General features: G+C 44.3%; 1 protein-coding gene across 5 annotated transcripts in view; it reads left to right on the top strand.

Annotated features, from left to right (window-relative positions):
- The window catches only part of LOC134222682 (hemicentin-1), a 740104-nt gene that overhangs the window by 701966 nt on the left and 19512 nt on the right, over positions 1–18626 (top strand). For all 5 annotated transcript variants that reach the window (XM_062701842.1, XM_062701853.1, XM_062701859.1 and 2 more), the window contains 2 exons: positions 5580–5790; positions 11815–11981. In XM_062701842.1, coding sequence (XP_062557826.1) covers positions 5580–5790; positions 11815–11981 — 378 coding nt within the window. The remainder of the gene's footprint in view (positions 1–5579; positions 5791–11814; positions 11982–18626) is intronic.

The raw sequence follows: 18626 nt of genomic DNA on the forward strand, positions 1-18626 counted from the left end.
CACACCATTCATCCGACCATTTACCTTCTTGGGAGTCGATTACTTTGGGCCTCTGGAAGTCAAAGTGGGAAGAGCAACAGATAAAAGATGGGTGGCACTCTTCACATGCCTGACTGTCAGAGCCATTCACCTCGAAGTCGTAAACAGCCTGTCTACTGATTCCTGCGTGATGGCGTTTCGAAGATTTGTGGCAAGAAGGGTGCACCAGCGGAGGTGTACTCCGATAATGCAACAAATTTCATTGGGGCAAGCCGTCAGTTGGCCAACGAAATCCGTGCCATCAACGAAGAATGTGCATCTACCTTCACCAATGCTCAAACAACATGGAGATTCAATGTTCCCGTTGCACCTCATATGGGCGGACCATGGAGCGAATGGTCAGATCCGTAAAACTGGAATGAAAGCCATCACAGAGTCAACACGACACCCGAGCGACGAGGTTCTACAGACAATACTGCTGGAAGTTGAAGCCGTAGTTAACAGTCGTCCGTTAACATATATTCCTTTGGGATCGGCGGATCACGAAGCTCTCACGCCAAATCATTTCCTGTTGTATGGATCTAGTGGTATAAAACAACCAGCTACGCTGCCAACTGACGACGGAGCTGCATTACGAAGTGGACATAAGTTTGCTCAGCGATTAGTGGATGGATTTTGGCAGCGATGGATTCGGGAATATCTCCCGATGCTGAGCCGACGATCAAAATGGTTCGACACGGTAAAACCGTTACAGGTAGGAGACATTGTGGTCGTAATGGACGACAAGGTAAGGAGTTCGTGGTTAAAAGGTCGCATCCTGGAGGTAGTCAAAGGTAGAGGAGGTCATGTAAGGAGCGCTAAGGTCCAGACAATCAAAGGAGTATTCACGAGAGCTGCGGTCAAACTGGCAGTTTTGGACATAAAGAAGGAATCCGAAGAAGCCACTAAAGACAGCGCTGCAGTAGACCCGTTAGTTCACGGGGAAGGGGATGTTGTCGCACCCACTGTGCGAAACGATCAGTCGGATGGTGTAGTGAAACAACTGGTCACTCTGCGCGTATCTATTGATTACCTACGGCCGAGGGGCAAGAAGCACAAGGCAGGATTGTTTAGAGATACATATAACAAAGGCCGTCAGAGTAGTTCGTTTTCGCTGATGACTATAGAGCAGATTGAATGGAAATCAATTTATTTGAGTTTGAGCTAGTAGTCGCAGTTGTTATTCTAACATATTAAAATAATTGTAATAATACAACACCATAGAATTAGTGGTTGAATTAGAACCCGTGGGGTGAGTCGTGATTAGAAATAACTTATCAAACTGTTTACCAAATGTTTCCTTTAGTTTTATCTAGACGGTGTATTGATCGGCATATCAGTAAGGTGGCAGTGGTTATCAACTGACTTGGGAATCTAAATTGAACTAGGGCGGTTGTCGACGTAAGAAGGAGTAGGAAAGTTTCAAAAGTACCGAAACACAGAAATCTTTGAAGAATGTTGGCGTAAGCCAACGAAGAAAACACGGTCTTGTAGTTGCCTACTTGGCAGCTTCAAAGCTGCAAATATATTAAACTAATTAGTAAATATTACATTTGAGGATATTGTGATTAATTTACATTTCTGTGTAGTCTTCCCTTCTAACAATCTGCACATTGATAACTCATTAAATACACTAAATACGTTCTCTTTACTGCAGAGAAACGTTTGGAACATACTACGTACCTAAAGAAAACTACCGCTCATGATAAAGACAATACAAATTACTTCTGCTTCTGCACTGATCGTGACGTTTGGATATCATCAGTTTGGTGCGGCTTTATAGGCGATGGGAACTGCCGGTTGCTTCACCAGAATTATAACACTGTTTGTATTGCACCAATGGTGCGGCAACAAAGAGGCCTGCAAGCCTTCTTTCAAGAGTCTCGGAAGCCTCCCTTTGAGATACCCGGAATCCTCTTTTCAATAGACTCGGAAGGCTTTTAAGAAGGTCGGAAGCCTTCTTTCAAATAGCTCGGAAGACTCCTTTCAAGAGGCTCGAAAGGTTATTTCCGAAAGGCTTGGATAACTGCCTTCAAGATAACGGAAGCCTTGTTTTAAGATGCCCGGAAGTCTACTTTCAAGAGGCTTGGAAGTCGCCTTTGAAAAGAGTCGGAGGACTACTTTCAAAAAGCTGGAATGGCTCCTTTCAAGAGGCTCGGGAAGCTACTTCCAAGAGGCTCGGCCTTTAAACCTCGCTTTGAGAAACCCGGAATCCTCAAAAGGCTCAAAATCCTCCTTTCAAGATTCGGAAACCTTCTTTCACAAATCCTAGAAGACTCATTTCAAGAAACTCGGAAAGTTCTTTTCAAAAGGCTTCGAAAGCTCCTTCTAAGAGGCTCCAAAGCCTCTTTATATGGGCCCACAAACTTCTGTCCAGCAGGCTCGGAAGCCTCCTTTCAAGAGGCCTGAAAGCCGTCTTCCAAGAAGCCCGGAAGCCTGCTTTCAAGAGGCTGAGAAGCTTTTTTTCAACAGGCAGGGAAGCCTCTTTTCAAGAGGCCGGAAGCCTTGTTTTAAGACGCTCGAAAGCCTTCTTCCAAGAGGCTCGGAAGCCACCTTTTAGGAGGGTTGGAAGCCTTCTTTCAAAAAATTCGGATGGCTCCTTCCAAGAGGCTCGGGATGCTCCTTTAAAAAGGCTTGTAAGCCTCCTTTTAACAGGCTCGGAAGCCTATTTTCAATAGGATCGCAAGCTTATTTTCAAGAGTCTCGGATTCTTATTCTCAATAGGCTCAAAAGCCTACTTTCAAGTGGCTTGAAAGCCTCCTTTCAAGAGGATCGTCTTCCAAGAAGCCCGGAAGCCTACTTTCAAGAGGCTGAGAAGCTTCATTTCAACAGACTGGCCTCTGTCCATGAGGCCGAAAGTATTTTTTTAAGGCGCCCGGAAGCCTACTTTCAAGAGGCTTGGAAGCCGCATTTTTGAAGTATAGGAAGCCTTGTTCCAAAAAGCTCGGAAGCCTCCTTTCAAGAGGCTTGTAAGCCTCCTTTTCACAAGCGCGGAAGCCTGTTTTCAAGAAGCTAGCAAGCCTATTTTCAAGAGACTCGGAAGCTTATTTTTAGGATGCTCGAAAGCCTAATTTCAAGTGGCTCGGAAGCCTATTTTCAAGAGGCTCAGAAGCCTCTCTCCAATAGGCTTGGAAGCATACTTTCAAGAGGCTAAGAAGCTTCCTTTCGAAGTGCAAAGGAAGCCTCCTTTTAAGTGGCTCTGAAGCCGCCATGCAAGAGGTTCGAAAGCTATGCAGGAGGCTCTGAAGCCTTTTAGCAAGGTGCGGAAGCCTACTTTTAAGAGATTCAAGGGCTTGGAATTGTCCTTTCAAGAGACCTGAAAGCCTACTTTAAGGAGGGGGGTACCTCTCAAGAAAAAGGTTGAGAACCGCTGGTAAAGGGACTCCAGAGCACGTGGTATTCGAATGCCCAAGGCTTGCGGAGGCACGTAGAAGAATGCCTGCCATAAGGGCGGACAACATCGCAGAGCGAATGTGTCGCGATGAAGGTACGTGGAATGCAGTAAGCAGAGTCGTGACGCAAATACTGTCCGAGCTGCAGCGTCGATGGAGAAGGGATCAGCAAATAAGCGTCGGTTTGGAGGGAAATCCAGCACAGTGAGCGGTGTTTGGTATCGGGTCGTCGGGGAAACAGCGAACCGGAAGTCTGAAGAAAGAAGAAAGAAGTGCTTCGGGTATGTAGCGCACCGCCAGTGCGGACATCGCACGAAGTCGGCGCAATGCGCGAAAGCGCCCCCTGCATCAGTGCGAAAGTTGCCTTCACCGGAACTGGTGAACCACTCTCGACGCCGGGGTAAGTCAGGAGGATTCGAGTGAGGAAGTTTGTTGCACGACCGCCGACGGATCGAGACATCGTAGCAGTAGAGCTCAGCAAGCCAGTCGACGAACTACCCTAAGCTAGGGGCCGGAATTTCAGAAGAAGTGTATGAGAACGGATTCCATAATAGCCAGCAGGACTGAATATTATGGAATCTTAAATTAGTTAGAATTCAGAGTTTTTCATGGGGAAAAATCAGATTTTCTGAATTCCAAAGCATAGGAATTGGTTTAGAGTTCAAACATGTTTAGGGTTCAAATTATTTTAAACAAGTTTACAAGTATTGCGACATTCATTCCCATTCATACTCGTTATTGATAGTTATTCATCATTATTACAAACATTTTGCACTATCGAATGCCTACTAGATAGCTTCTTCATGTGAATAAATTTCTCAATATTATGGTAGCTGATCATACAAAACTGCATGGAATTATGTGATGACATGGTCGCACATTGTTTGTTTGTGAAAAAACATTGAGCTTAAAAAGTAGAAAATAGCGGAGTGACATTGTCGCGATTGATAAACATTTAGACAATGGCCAGGCCTAGCGGGTCACTATTTAGTTACTTGGTCACCTATTGCGAGTCAGTCACTAAAGGCCCTTTTTTCGAGAACAAGTCATCAACATCGCTTTTTCCCATAAAAAGTCACTATTTTCAACTATATTGAGCACATTACTGGATTTTGTTAGGGGCACCGTCGTAGAATACAAAACAAAAATAATAATCTATGGAGCTTCATATACCCGTCGAATGATATTTTTCTCAATATGTAGATAACTGACGAATATAGGAAAAGGTAAGCCTTAGAGCTCGTTGCTCTTAAAGTTTTCGTGGTTTCAAATTCTTACTGGAACTTGGCTGGTCTTCTCACTCTATAGTCTAATTAGCTTTTAACCAGTGATTAAAGTGATTATGTGAGGGGTTCTTATGTCACTGTTAGTGATTTTGTATTTTGTGAAACACGCAGGTGAGCTCTCATCCGGACATCCCGCATCGACCAATACTTTAGATTTTTTCCAAATATGTTTTGATGATAATCTAGCACTTTTAAAATAAGAAATCCAGCAATAATGGGACTGATATGCGATCATAGGCAGCACACCCCTGCAAAGTTCTCAACGTTATTGCATTTGTGTTGCATTAATTTCAACTATATATATGCGGAGTAAACGAATACAGGGCTTATTGCAAAATGCTGTGAGGGGTCGTACACTTATTACCAATTGCACAAAGCAGAACAAACCGATCCGATCCAAAAAATAAGCGCGCAAGGATTGTGATAAATATGAAAACAAATTTTGGCACTGTTCGACTTTGTTGGTTTACTGACAGATCGAAAGATAAGTTCGGAATTACACCCAAACAGCGACTGTCAGACCCTCCAGCAATTATTTACAAAAACCCACAAGCCTGTACAAGATCTGTGATGGTGTGATGGTGATGGTGTTGAAAAACCCAGAAAAATTGCTTACGTAATTATTGTACGGACCCTGAATATAAAATATATTTAGTATTAGACAACAATCTACGACGCACCATCAGCGTGAAATGCACAGACTTCCAAAGCATTTCTTGTATTCAAATTTATTGCGTTATTTGATTTATCAATTTCTTAATTTTCCGTGGGACATATCCTGTGTATCAGTTCTACCAATTCAATGCATCATACAGCTTAACTACCATAATCCATCAAAGCATTAGAATGAATTATTCAATCATCCCTTTCCTGCATTTTCCAGTGGACGAAACCATCATCTCGGAGGACCCGACCCCGGCGGAAACGTCCAACGCCGACAAGCAGAAGCAGCACTCGCAGATGGTGATGTTCGCGGCGGTAGCGGCCGCGGCCGGAGTCGTCATCACCTCGGTCATCGTCGCCGGCTTCGTCGCGATATGCAGGCTCAAGCGACCGAAACCACCCGAACCGCAGGAGGTGCGGAAGCGAATGCGGTAAGTAACCGAAACGGATCGAGCGAGGGTTGCTTTGGGCGGGGTCCGTCTTCAAATCCAGTGGTAGAGCAGTTTCAGCCCGCAACATTCGTGTCGACCGACCGGCCCAAAGCTTGCGGGACCGAAAATAGGCTCTAATTCCGCTTTATGAGTTATTGCCTGCGTCTCCGAGCTCATTTCGTTCGGGTTACGCAGAAGAGGAAATGGCAATTTATGGCGCACTGACTGGATGCTTTTCTCCTGGTGATGAAGCCGCAGCACAGCATCACATTTGCAAGTTTTCCACCCTGAAAGGATCTCCGAATGGCTGTGGGACCGGTTCGAGTATCCCACTGTGGTGGGTTCTGAAACGTCGTAAAACAGAACGTTAAATGGTACATGATCCCAATGATGACTCGGGTGCCTCTTTACACAGGATGAGGCTCAGTTGGACATTGATACCAGCACTATTAGGAGCAGTAGCCAGCTCGTCGGTGCCTGACCGTGTGCTGATGGAAGTGGAAACTCCGAAAATTGTTTCATTTCGGAATAAACACTTCCCTTTCTGGTTCCATATTCATGTTGCTTGTTTTTATTAGGCTTAACTAAATTGTCGATTTGTTCTACAATGAAAAAGCTTTTACGGCAGACATCAAATGAAAAAGTGGGTAATGTTTTTTATTTACATATTTCTTGATTTCATGAAAATTTGATAGTTTGTCACTAGTTATGAATACACCTTCCACCAAAATTGCAAAATGAATGTAGCGTTAAACATTCTAATGTGCGTTGAAGAGCAAATCTATGATGTTTTAAATATATGTTTGATGTATAGTTTTATAACAATTCAGCTTTGAATGTCGAATCAAATCATTCAGCGTTTTAACCAGAATAGTTTCGGGCAAGTAATCACCTTCTACAGTCAGTACGTTTCAAAGTAAACATTTATACCATTCCTAAGCCATGTTAGTGGAACATATTCCAGGATTTGATTTGAGATCAGAATCTGCCAGTTGCAGGACCGCCTACCACCGTAAGGTGGGATGATTGCTGATTCGATCTTTGAAAGCACATCACAAACGCTCTATCGCTCGCAAGGATTCACCCCTAAGTGGTTTCAATAATTTATCGATTATCATCTGTTGTTGTCTTCACTAGCCGGTGCTGTGGAAGGAGTGCTCGCTCTTATGGCATGGTGCATCACATTTATCCTCTATTAGAGGATCTTGTAATCATCCTGTGTGCAGACTCAAGCAGACCTTTCCTAATGCCAAATCGTCCTAATCGTTTCGTACGGTGAGGCCTACGCAAATGCGGCAGCATCTACATATGAGCTCCTAGCTGCAATTGCGTCTGATGTATTAGCAAAGGGCAGAGGAATGCGATGAGGAGGAGAACCAGCCTATAAACGTATTTTGCAGCGAAACATCGGGATAAACCAATTTGTATTTAACAAGCGCATTAATGATTTTAATAACACCCTTTCCAATGAAAAAGCCCAGTCAACATTTTGGTACCTATAACTTTTGATATAGGTTATTATATATGAACCAACTAAATCGTATATAATGCACAGATGGGCTATATACGTACCAAAGTGGAGGCGATATAGGTACATACGAGTTTTATTTCAAGATTTTTCCCGACATCATACGAACAGTATTACGATTAAACATTAAAATATAAGAAATGAAAAAAAAAAAATTACCAGCACCAAGTCTTGAACATGCGATCTTTATATCTATAGGTGGATACTCTACCACTGCACCATGCTGCACATCTTGAAGTGAGTTGGATTTTTGTCCAACATAAACTACCCAATTTATATCTTTACAACTGCTTGAAACTTCTGCAAGTCATTTGGACTGAAGTGGTTTCGATTGTATTACGATTCACGTAGACATTCATTCGCACTGATATAGCATATTGCAAGAAATATAAGTCATTAAGAGTTTTTATTCGCACAATTACGATTGACTTTCACTATGGTAAAATTTATCGTATATGATACGTTCAATACAACATTTGTCAACAATAATCTGATAAAGTTTGATATGCAGTGCGATTTAGATTTTTAATGGAGGCAAATGCGACTTTATTTGCTGTTTGTTATACGATATGTGGTTTACTGGGAGGTTTCTAAGTTATCTTGCTTTTTGACTAAATCTTTTACACTCTATGGCGAAATAAAAACCTTTGAAAATAATTTTAATTCCCCGAAAATGTTTACCAAATTCTTCTGAGTATGAAGATGATGTTTGAGCTTCCAGGAAAATAAATTTTGAGCTACTTGGAGAAATATTCTTGGAAATGCTGTTCAGGCATTTTGAAATAGTTTTCAAAGCTTCTTAGAGAATCTTTTTTTTTCAATTCGTGGTAAAGCATTCCATGAATTGTTGGAGAAGCTTGTCAAACTGTTTGGAGAATATGTTTAAAATTTTTTTGAAAAGTTTCATCGGAGTTGAATAAAATCATTTTCAAACATTTTCAAAAGAAAGATTTTTTAACAATCTGGAAAAGCTTTATTTGAAAGAATTTTTCAAGTTTTTTTGAAGATGTATTTTTGTGTTTAATTAAAAGAGTTTTTCGAGCTTTTTGAGAGCCTCTTGATAAAGATTTTTGTAACCTTCTGAATAAAGCTTACACAAGCTTCCTGATGAAGCATTTTTGAGCTTATTCAAGCATATTTTATGAGATGATTCAAAAATACTTAAACGTTTCTAGGAAAAGCTTTATTATTTTTTTGGAGCAAATTTCTGAAGATTTTTTTTTTTGAGAAACATTTTCAAGCTGATTGGATAAGCTATTTCATGTTTCATTAAGTAGATTTTTTTTCTTTCAATAGGCTCGGAAGCCTCCTTTCAAGAGGCTCGGAAGCCTCCTTTCAAGAGGCTCGGAAGCCTCCTTTCAAGAGGCTCGGAAGCCTCCTTTCAAGAGGCTCGGAAGCCTCCTTTCAAGAGGCTCGGAAGCCTCCTTTCAAGAGGCTCGGAAGCCTCCTTTCAAGAGGCTCAGGAAGCCTCCTTTCAAGAGGCTCAAGCCTCCTTTCAAGAGGCTCAGAAGCCTCCTTTCAAGAGGCTCAGAGCCTCCTTTCAAGAGGCCTCAGAAGCCTCCTTTCAAGAGGCTCCGGAAGCCTCCTTTCAAGAGGCTCGAAGCCTCCTTTCAAGAGGCTCAGAAGCCTCCTTTCAAGAGGCTCAGGCCTCCTTTCAAGAGGCTCAGAAGCCTCCTTTCAAGAGGCCTCAGAGCCTCCTTTCAAGAGGCTCAAGCCTCCTTTCAAGAGGCTCAGGCCTCCTTTCAAGAGGCTCAGAAGCCTCCTTTCAAGAGGCTCAAGCCTCCTTCAAGAGGCCTCAGAGCCTCCTTTCAAGAGGCTCAGGAAGCCTCCTTTCAAGAGGCTCAGGCCTCCTTCAAGAGGCCTCAGAGCCTCCTTTCAAGAGGCTCGGAAGCCTCCTTTCAAGAGGCTCAGGAAGCCTCCTTTCAAGAGGCTCGGAAGCCTCCTTTCAAGAGGCTCAGAGCCTCCTTTCAAGAGGCCTGGAAGCCTCCTTTCAAGAGGCTCAGAGCCTCCTTCAAGAGGCTCAGAAGCCTCCTTTCAAGAGGCTGAAGCCTCCTTTCAAGAGGCTCAGAAGCCTCCTTTCAAGAGGCTCGGAGAGCCTCCTTTCAAGAGGCTCAAGCCTCCTTTCAAGAGGCCTGGAAGCCTCCTTTCAAGAGGCTCAGAAGCCTCCTTTCAAGAGGCTGAAGCCTCCTTTCAAGAGGCTCAGAAGCCTCCTTTCAAGAGGCTCGGAAGCCTCCTTTCAAGAGGCTCAGGAAGCCTCCTTTCAAGAGGCTCGAAGCCTCCTTCAAGAGGCTCGGAAGCCTCCTTTCAAGAGCTCAGAAGCCTCCTTTCAAGAGGCCTGGAAGCCTCCTTTCAAGAGGCTCAGGCCTCCTTTCAAGAGGCTCAGAGCCTCCTTTCAAGAGGCCTCAAGCCTCCTTTCAAGAGGCTCAAGGCCTCCTTTCAAGAGGCTCAGGAGCCTCCTTTCAAGAGGCCTGGAAGCCTCCTTTCAAGAGGCTCGGAAGCCTCCTTTCAAGAGGCTCGGAAGCCTCCTTTCAAGAGGCTCGGAAGCCTCCTTTCAAGAGGCTCGGAAGCCTCCTTTCAAGAGGCTCGGAAGCCTCCTTTCAAGAGGCTCGGAAACCTCCTTGCAAGAGGCTCTTCGAGAAGCTTGTTCCAATTTTTCCAAGAAGCCTTTTTTAGCTTCTTTTATTTATTTTTTGGAGACGGCTAGTTTGGCATAGCCCGACGTTTCGGTCCCGTGTATTGGACCTTTTTCAAGGTCAAAATATTTATTTAAAAACATATTTTTAGAGAAGCTGTTTTCGGTAAGCCAATTTTTTTTCAATTTTCTTTGGAAAGTATCGCAAGCATTCCAAATAATCTTTTCTGGTTCCAGATTCTTGAAAAAGTATTCTAATGTTTTATCAAAAAATGTACTGTAACTTTTTAAAGAAAACTTCTGGGAAATTTTTTTCTGGATTCTTTGTCAATGGTTTTAAATAATAAGCTACTTGGACTAGCTGTTCTATGATTGTGTAGAAAATATTTCAAGCATTTTGAATAATTTGCCCAAGTTTCTGCGAAACACCTCTCAAGCTGCCGGGAGGATTCTTTCAAGTCTCGTGAACAAAGCTGGAAAAGAGAACGCATTAATGGTATCAATTGCCGGATGAAACTCTCCGTATTTTATCTTTCCCCATGCAAGAAACCTTCCTTGACAAAGGTAAACCCGATTGAAAGCAAACGGTAATAGGCACTGCCGATTTTCAATAATTTGAACATATTTTACAACGCCAATCAATGGCGCTGGCATATGCTGCGCCATTGCTCGACTGATAGGGACCCCGCTGCTGGCTCAGAAATACGGCCCTCCCTCCGCCCTCAATAAACTAGGGACAGGATTAGCATGCTCTCGACTCGAGAAAGGGCGGCTTTCGTTTTCGTTTTTTTTTTGCTGGGCTTTTTCCCCCCGATTGGTGGCTGAATACTGAATGAAGGGGTGGTGGACCATTGGGAGCAATATGAATATCGAGAAGCGAGAAAAAGGTTTCGGTAGGTGATTTCTGATGGAGTGATCCGGTTTTTCAGGATTGTGTTGCTCCATTCTGTGCATGAATAGACGGTTTTGGAGTGTTTATTTGGCCATATGGAATCGAAGAAGAGTTGTCGGTACAGTGAAATGTGGATCCATATCCCATTAGACTCCGTGAATGGGCTTGTGTTTGAAGGAAATTGAACCCGACTTGACGAAGGATATAGGGAGCCCAATTACTCCATGCTTGTACCGGTGGGGAAGCTTTTGTTGGTGTATCATTTTTTTTTTCTATTGAGCAGAAAAGTTTAGCAGATAGTTAAAAGGATGTAACAAGAAAATTGGATCGTGTTATTCATATGAGGCACAATCCAATTTGAGGTGAAAATCAAATTAGAAATCTATTGAGTCCTGGTTTCAATTGAAATAGAAACTGTATACTTATTTTAGGTCATTGTGCCAACGGACAAACGAAGTTCGTTAGCCTTACTATTCAGAATGTTGCAATGCAAATTGAATGGAATTTCTTTACCGCAGGGGAACGACACCATGAAAGGCAGGTCTTAAGAATTGTTCGTTGTTCTGTGTATTAATTTACAGAGCTTTGCATAACGAGCTCGTGTTGCTACCTGAAGGCTTTCGTAGATTTCCGGAACGTGATAGAACTGGCATCAACATTCTTTCCAGCTGGGTTTCGCAGCGGCAAATCCGACATGCTCTCTCCAGTAATGAGGGTCACTGCCTGCTGTCTGAATATGATGGTGGCCGGTCGGTGGCTGGCTGGCTGTCATGCTTCCAACCAGATATCACGTATCCCTCACCCCTGGTTGACCGGGTTCAAACTTGATTCTATGATAGAAAAAAAGGATAAGATTCCCTCCGACGTCATCTCAACTTCTCCCCGCCCCGCAACATCTCAATTTCTGCACGTTGATTGGTTGGTGTTTCTCGCTTGCTTATTTTCTGTATCTCGTTATCTCGCCCACTGCAGACCTGCCAGAACCGATGTGCCATCGATGTACGCCGAGGACGACGTATTTGAGGACGAATTCCAGCGGCAGCCGGGTGACCCCCGGTGCAGTCGAGCTTCCTCCACCCTGCGGAGCAGCCGTTACATCTCCGAGGGCTTTGTACAGTATTCGCAGCCTAGTCTTAATGGTGAGTATATGTTGCGACAATGTGTTCCTCTTTTATTTTCCTTATTTGATAGAATCAGCATTTTATTTTTCTGGGAAGGCAACATACGGCGGTAACATATTTTCAAACCCAGCGTAAATTTTATTGTGAAGTTCAGAAATTAATTCAATGAATTCATTGGAAACGAATGCAGTATCAGTGTGAGGAGAGTGATGACGAAATAAGAATAAAAAAACAACATCAAATATGCTTTTTGTAATGAGAAGTTCAAAATGTTTTCATAGATTTGGGTCATTATTGGTAAGCAAATTGAAACTTTGAAAATAATAAATCTAGCGAATATGGCACATCATAATATAAAATGTACGAGAAAGAAAGCAAATAAACTTGAGAGAGCAAATAAACTTGAGAAACTTGATATTAATTACTATGCATTTGTGCACCTTGAATTTTGTATTCTCATGTCTAACACCTTTGAATACAATCAAGCGTAACCAAGCTTCCTGGAAAGGCTTTTCCGTGCTACCTTGAATGCGCCCACGAGCTTCTTGAAAAACTATTTTTAGGCTTCTTCGGCTAAATAAAATGTGCTTTTATGCTTCTTTGAAAAGCTTTACCAAGCTTCATGCTAAGGTGTGTCCAAACTTCTTGGAAAGGCGTTTCTAAGCTTCTTGCAAATGCCTTCCCAAATTTTCAAGGAAGAAGCTTCTGAGAGAAGCTTTCTAAGCTTCTGGGAGAAGCTTTCTAAGCTTGTGGGAGAAGCTTTCTAAGCTTGTGGGAGAAGCTTTCTAAGCTTCTGGGAGAAGCTTTCTAAGCTTCTGGGAGAAGCTTTCTAAGCTTCTGGGAGAAGCTTTCTAAGTTTCTGGGAGAAGCTTTCTAAGCTTCTGGGAGAAGCTTTCTAAGTTTCTGGGAGAAGCTTTCCAAGCTTCTGTGAGAAGCTTTCTAAGCTTTTGGGAGAAGCTTTCTAAGCTTCTGGGAGAAGCTTTCTAAGCTTCTGGGAGAAGCTTTCTAAGCTTCTGTGAGAAGCTTTCTAAGCTTCTGTGAGAAGCTTTCTAAGCTTCTGGGAGAAGCTTTCTAAGCTTCTGGGAGAAGCTTTCTAAGCTTCTGGGAGAAGCTTTCTAAGCTTCTAAGAGAAGCTTTCCAAGCTTCTAAGAGAAGCTTTCCAAGCTTCTAAGAGAAGCTTTCCAAGCTTCTGGGAGAAGCTTTCCAAGCTTCTGGGAGAAGCTTTCCAAGCTTCTGGGAGAAGCTTTCGAAGCTTGTGGGAGAAGCTTTCTAAGCTTCTGAGAGAAGCTTTCTAAGCTTTTGGGAGAAGCTTTCTAAGCTTCTGCGAAAAGCTTTCTAAGTTTCTGGGAAAAGCATTCTAAACTTATGGGAGAAGCATTCTAAGCTTCTGGGAGAAGCGTTCTAAGCTTCTAGGAGAAGCTTTCTAAGCTTCTGGGAGAAGCTTTCTAAGCTTTCTAAGCTTCTGGGAGGCACCTGCTTCTGGGAGAAGCTTTCTAAGCTTCTGGGAGGCTTTCTGCTTCTGGGAGAAGCTTTCTAAGCTTCTGGGAGCTTTCTTCTGGGAGAAGCTTGCTTCTGGGAGCATTTGCTTCTGGGAGAAGCACAAGCTTCTGGGAGAAGCTTTCTAAGCTGGGAGAAGCTTCCTGGGAGGCAGCTTCTGGGAGAAGCTTTCTAAGCTTCTGGGAGGCTTTCTAAGCTTCTGGGAGAAGCTTTCTAAGCTGGGAGAAGCTTTGCTTGGGAGCACATGGGAGAAGCTTTCTAAAGCTGTGGAGAAGCTTTCTGCTTCTGGGAGAAGCTTTCTAAGCTGGGAGAAGCTTTCTAAGCTTCTGGGAGGCTGAGCACCACAAGCTTCTGGGAGAAGCTTTCTGGGACAGCTGGGAGCACCAGCTGGGAGCTCAGAGAAGCTTCTGGGAGAAGCTTTCTGAAGCTTCTGGGAGCTTTCTAAGCTGGGAGCACAAGCTGGGAGAAGCTTTCTAAGCTGGGAGAAGCTTCCTGGGAGAAGCACAAGCTGGGAAGCTGCTTCTGGGAGGCTTTCTAAGCTTCTGGGAGGAGAAGCCTGGGAGAAGCTTCAGAGCTGGGAGGCTTCTGGGAGAAGCTTGCTTCCTGGGAGAGCAAGCTGGGAGGCTGCTTCCTGGGAGCAGCTGGGGAGCTTCTGGGAGCACAAGCTGGAGAAGCTCTGGGAGACAAAGCTTCTGGGAGCCACAAGCTCTGGGAGAAGCAAACTCTGGGAGAGCTCTGCTCTGGGAGCAAAGCTCTGGGAGAAGCATCTGAAGCTTCTGGGAGAAGCTTAAAGCTTCTGGGAGAAGCACAAGCTTCTGGGAGGCACACAAGCTGGGAGAAGCTTTCTAAGCTGGGAAGCTTCTGGGAGGCTTTCTAAGCTGGGAGAAGCTTTCTAAGCTTCTGGGAGAGCACAAGCTGGGAGGCTTTCTGCTCTGGGAGCATAGCTTCTGGGAGCACAGAAGCTGGGAGAAGCACTTCAAGCTGGGAGAAGCTTTCTAAGTTTCTGGGAAGCTTCCAAGTTTCTGGGAGAAGCCTCCAAGCTTCTGGGAGAGCTTCTAAGCTTCTGTGAGAAGCTTTCAAGCCTGGGAGGCTTTGCTTCTGGGAAGCTTTCTAGAAGCTTCTGGGGAAGCTTTCTAAGCTTCCGGGAGAAGCTTTCCTAAGCTTCTGGGAGAAGCTTTCTAAGCTTCTGGGAAGCTTTCAAGCTTCTGGGAGAAGCTAAACTGGGAGAAGCTTTCTCAGCTTCTGGGAGAAGCTTTCTAAGCTTCTGGGAGAAGCTTTCTACTGGGAGAAGCTTCTGGGAGAAGCTGGGAGAGCTTTCTGAGCTTCTGGGAAGCTTTCTAAGCTTCTGGGAGGCTTTCTAAGCTTCTGGGAGAAGCTTTCTAAGCTTCTGGGGCTAAGTTTCTGGGAGAAGCTTCTAAGCTTCTGGGAGGCTTTCTAAGCTTCTGGGAGCTTTCTAAGCTTCTGGGAGAAGCACCACAAGCTTCTGGGAGAAGCTTTCTAAGCTGGGAGGCTTTCCTAAGCTTCTGGGAGAAGCTTTCTAAGCTGGGAGAAGCTTTCCTAAGTTTGGGAGCTGCAAGCTTCTGGGAGAAGCTTCTAAGCTTCTGGGAGTTTCCAAGCTGGAGGCTTTCCAAGCTTCTGTGAGAGCTTTCTAAGCTTCTGGGAGAAGCTTCTGGGAGAAGCTTTCTAAGCTTCTGGGAAGCTTTCTAAGCTTGGGAGAAGCTTCCTGGGAGGCTTTCTAAGCTGGGAGAAGCTTCCAAGCTCTGGGAGAAGCTATTCCAAGAAGCTTTCCAAGCTTCCTGGGAGAAGCTTGCAAGCTTCTGGGAGGCACCAAGCTGGGAGGCCTAAGCTTCTGGGAAGCAGCTTCTGGGAGAAGCTTGAGCTTCTGGGAGAAGCTTGAAGCTTGGGAGAAGCTTCTGGGAGGCTTTCCAGAAGCTCTGGAGGCTTTGAAGCTTCTGGGAGAAGCTTTCGAAGCTTGTGGGAGAAGCTTTCTAAGCTTTTGGGAGAAGCTTTCTAAGCTTCTGAGAAAAGCTTTCTAAGTTTCTGGGAGAAGCATTCTAAGCTTCTGGGAGAAGCATTCTAAGCTTCTGAGAGAAGCTTTCTAAGCTTCTGTGAGAAGCTTTCAAAGCTTCTGGGAGAAGCTTTCTAAGCTTCTGGGAGAAGCTTTCTAAGCTTTTGGGAGAAGCTTTCTAAGCTTTTTGGAGAAGCTTTCTAAGCTTGTGAGAGAAGCTTTCTAAGCTTCTGGGAGAAGCTTTCTAAGCTTCTTCTCCAAACGTATCCAAATAGGCTGCCCTAAAACCTTATTTTGTCAAAGGAGATGGCCATCAGATTTGCATACAGGAAACAACGAACTTATTTAAATAAATTGACAAAAAGTAACTTTTCAATGCTCTGAAAGTAGTGCTCATGAGGCTCATTACTCCCAATGTTTTTTGCCTTCAATTATGATAAACAACCCTTTCCAAGCAGAGATAATGACTAATAGATTGAATAATGAATTATTGAAATAGGAAATAAAAACAGAGTTAATTAAAAGCTTTGCACACCACATTCATCCATCGGCTTTTGTTTTGATGAAAAGCATTGAGCCTCCTGTGGCGTATTTGCAGATTTGTGCCATTTTTATTCCTCGAATGCTCTTCGCCGGCTACGTGGCACTAAATCAACGACAACATTGGCAAACACCATCCAGTAGCAACAATGGAATGAAATATTGAGCGCAAGAGACACAGCCCAGCTTCGGATTGTTAGCCGTAAAAATCAATTAGAGAGGCAATTTTTCTGCTGCCTACCGACTCACGTGATGGCTCAGCCTGGATTACGCAAACCATAGGCCGGTTGTCCGTCAGGTTGTCGGACAGCCGAACCAGGGATATGTGTGCCAAGCCGGGCCTGGCAACCTGGGCGAGAAATACGGCCATTGGAAAACGCACTCGAACAAAAGCTATTCTGGGGCAGGCACACAAACGTACAACCAATCAAACACACGTTCACTTTAGCAAATGAAAACATTTTACATGCTGTGAGCTCACAATCAGTCCACTAAACTGCCTGTTGTCCTGTCCTGGGCCCGATCTGGGGCAGCTCGGGGACGACAAAAAATTTGTATCTATCCAACTATGATGGGGGGCTTTTGTGCTTTCAGTTTTCGCTGCATGATAAATAAATAGTGAGCACGTTCAGCTAATTTGTAATCTTTCAAACATCTGATTTGCTGATGTCAAAAGGATGGTTTCAACCCGAAATGTGGTTCTGCGAATTATTTCAATCGGCAGAATGTTGCGACTTTACATACTGATTGTGTGCATTCATTCTTCCATATCGTAAAAAACGTACAAAGCCTACCCAGGTGGATATCAATGACAAAGCTGATCCCTTTCCCACTCCCCCATCTAACTGAAGCGAGGAACAAATACTTCGCTACGGCTTGAAATGGAACGCAACAAAACAAGCCCCCTTCTGAGTCGGGGCGCGGCGGCGGTGGCTACGCTGGATGACTGCCAGAGGACTCGTGTAGAGGGGATTGTTCAAAGCTGACAGTTTGCCGGTTGGCAGGTTTGCCTTGGTGCTATCGAGGGTTGGCTGTGAGTCAGTGTGGAGGATGATGGCGGCTCAGGAATTCCTGTTTTGCTGCATAAAACATTGCATTGTAAACACTATCGAGTGGGGCCTCTTCAGTCAGGCCGGCCCGGAGGGGCTCGTTTTGACAGACTGCTCTCTACTCGGTGGTGTTATTGTTTCGGCTCAGGTCCCCATCGTACCCCTCCAACACTTACCGGGGGGACGATGAGTGCAGTGTGCGGCGGTGGTACAACAACGAACGCTGGGTATCGATTGCCTTAGACGTCGTCGCTGTCCTTGTTGTCGTTACGTGAGGATATTCTATATGATGCGAATTGTACCGCTGGATGGGATGTTCCGGCGCGGGAAAAGGGTTGGCGAGTGGAGGGGGAATGCAGTCACAAAATGCGACTTCTTGCAACTGTGAACGCCTATTGAGTGTACTTTGTAGCGTTACATGCTACCAGGTGCAGGATAGGCCTACATCGATGGGAGGACTTGTAATGCGTTTGATAATGGATGTGTTCTGACTAAATCACTGGTAGAACATTGCTTTGAACATTGATGAGGTAGCTATTCATCGTGTTGGTTTTTCAGTTTTTTCATGGTAACTAGAACGAGTTTGACAAGCTTAGAAAATGAATCACGGTTATTTTTAGGTTACCAACAGTGGTTCATGTTGGGAAAGGGAAGACCCGTTAATTTCGTCAAGTTACGGTTGATTATTCTCAGCTTCCCTGAAATTACGAAAAATCTTTAGGGAGGAGATGTACAGTTTCAAAGAGTGCAGTATTTCCCAAATTTCATTTTCATTGAAAAAAATTGAAATGCGTAATTTAACAGCTAGAATAATTGCTCGAGAAGATGGAGATTGCGTCTAGTACTTTAAGTCATTGAATTGAATTCAGATTACTACTTCAGAAATCTGGTTTTAATTCCACCAGAATTGGTTCAAGATGCTGTGAATGTTTCCAACAGATACTACTCTCAAAGCACATGTGAGATATTTAATGTGGATTTTCCAGAGTGTCAGAATGTCTTGAGATCGAATTCTTATTTTCAAAGTATTAATCTTTGCGTATGTCCCTCACTGAAAACAGGAGTTTTCGGCAGATGTATGAGCAGACCGTTCCTGACAGAACTTCCGTAGCAATTCCTGACGGAACTTCCGAAGGAATTCCTGACGGAACTTCCGGAGGAATTCCTGTCGGAAGTTCCGGAGGAATTCCTGACGGAATTTCCGGAGGAATTCCTGACGGAATTTCCGGAGGAATTCCTGACGGAGCTTCCGGAGGAATTCCTGACGGAACTTCCGGAGGAATTCCTGACGAAACTTCCGGAGAAATTCTCGACGGAACTTCCGGAGGAATTCCTGACGGAACTTCCGGAGGAATTCCTGACGGAACTTCCGGAGGAATTCCTGACGGAACTTCCGGAGGAATTCCTGACGGAACTTCCGGAGGAATTCCTGACGGAACTTCCGGAGGAATTCCTGACGGAACTTCCGGAGGAATTCCTGACGGAACTTCCGGAGGAATTCCTGACGGAACTTCCGGAGGAATTCCTGACGGAACTTCCGGAGGAATTCCTGACGGAACTTCCGGAGGA

Source organism: Armigeres subalbatus, chromosome 1 (assembly GCF_024139115.2).
Source record: "Armigeres subalbatus isolate Guangzhou_Male chromosome 1, GZ_Asu_2, whole genome shotgun sequence".
Taxonomy (NCBI): domain Eukaryota; kingdom Metazoa; phylum Arthropoda; class Insecta; order Diptera; family Culicidae; genus Armigeres; species Armigeres subalbatus.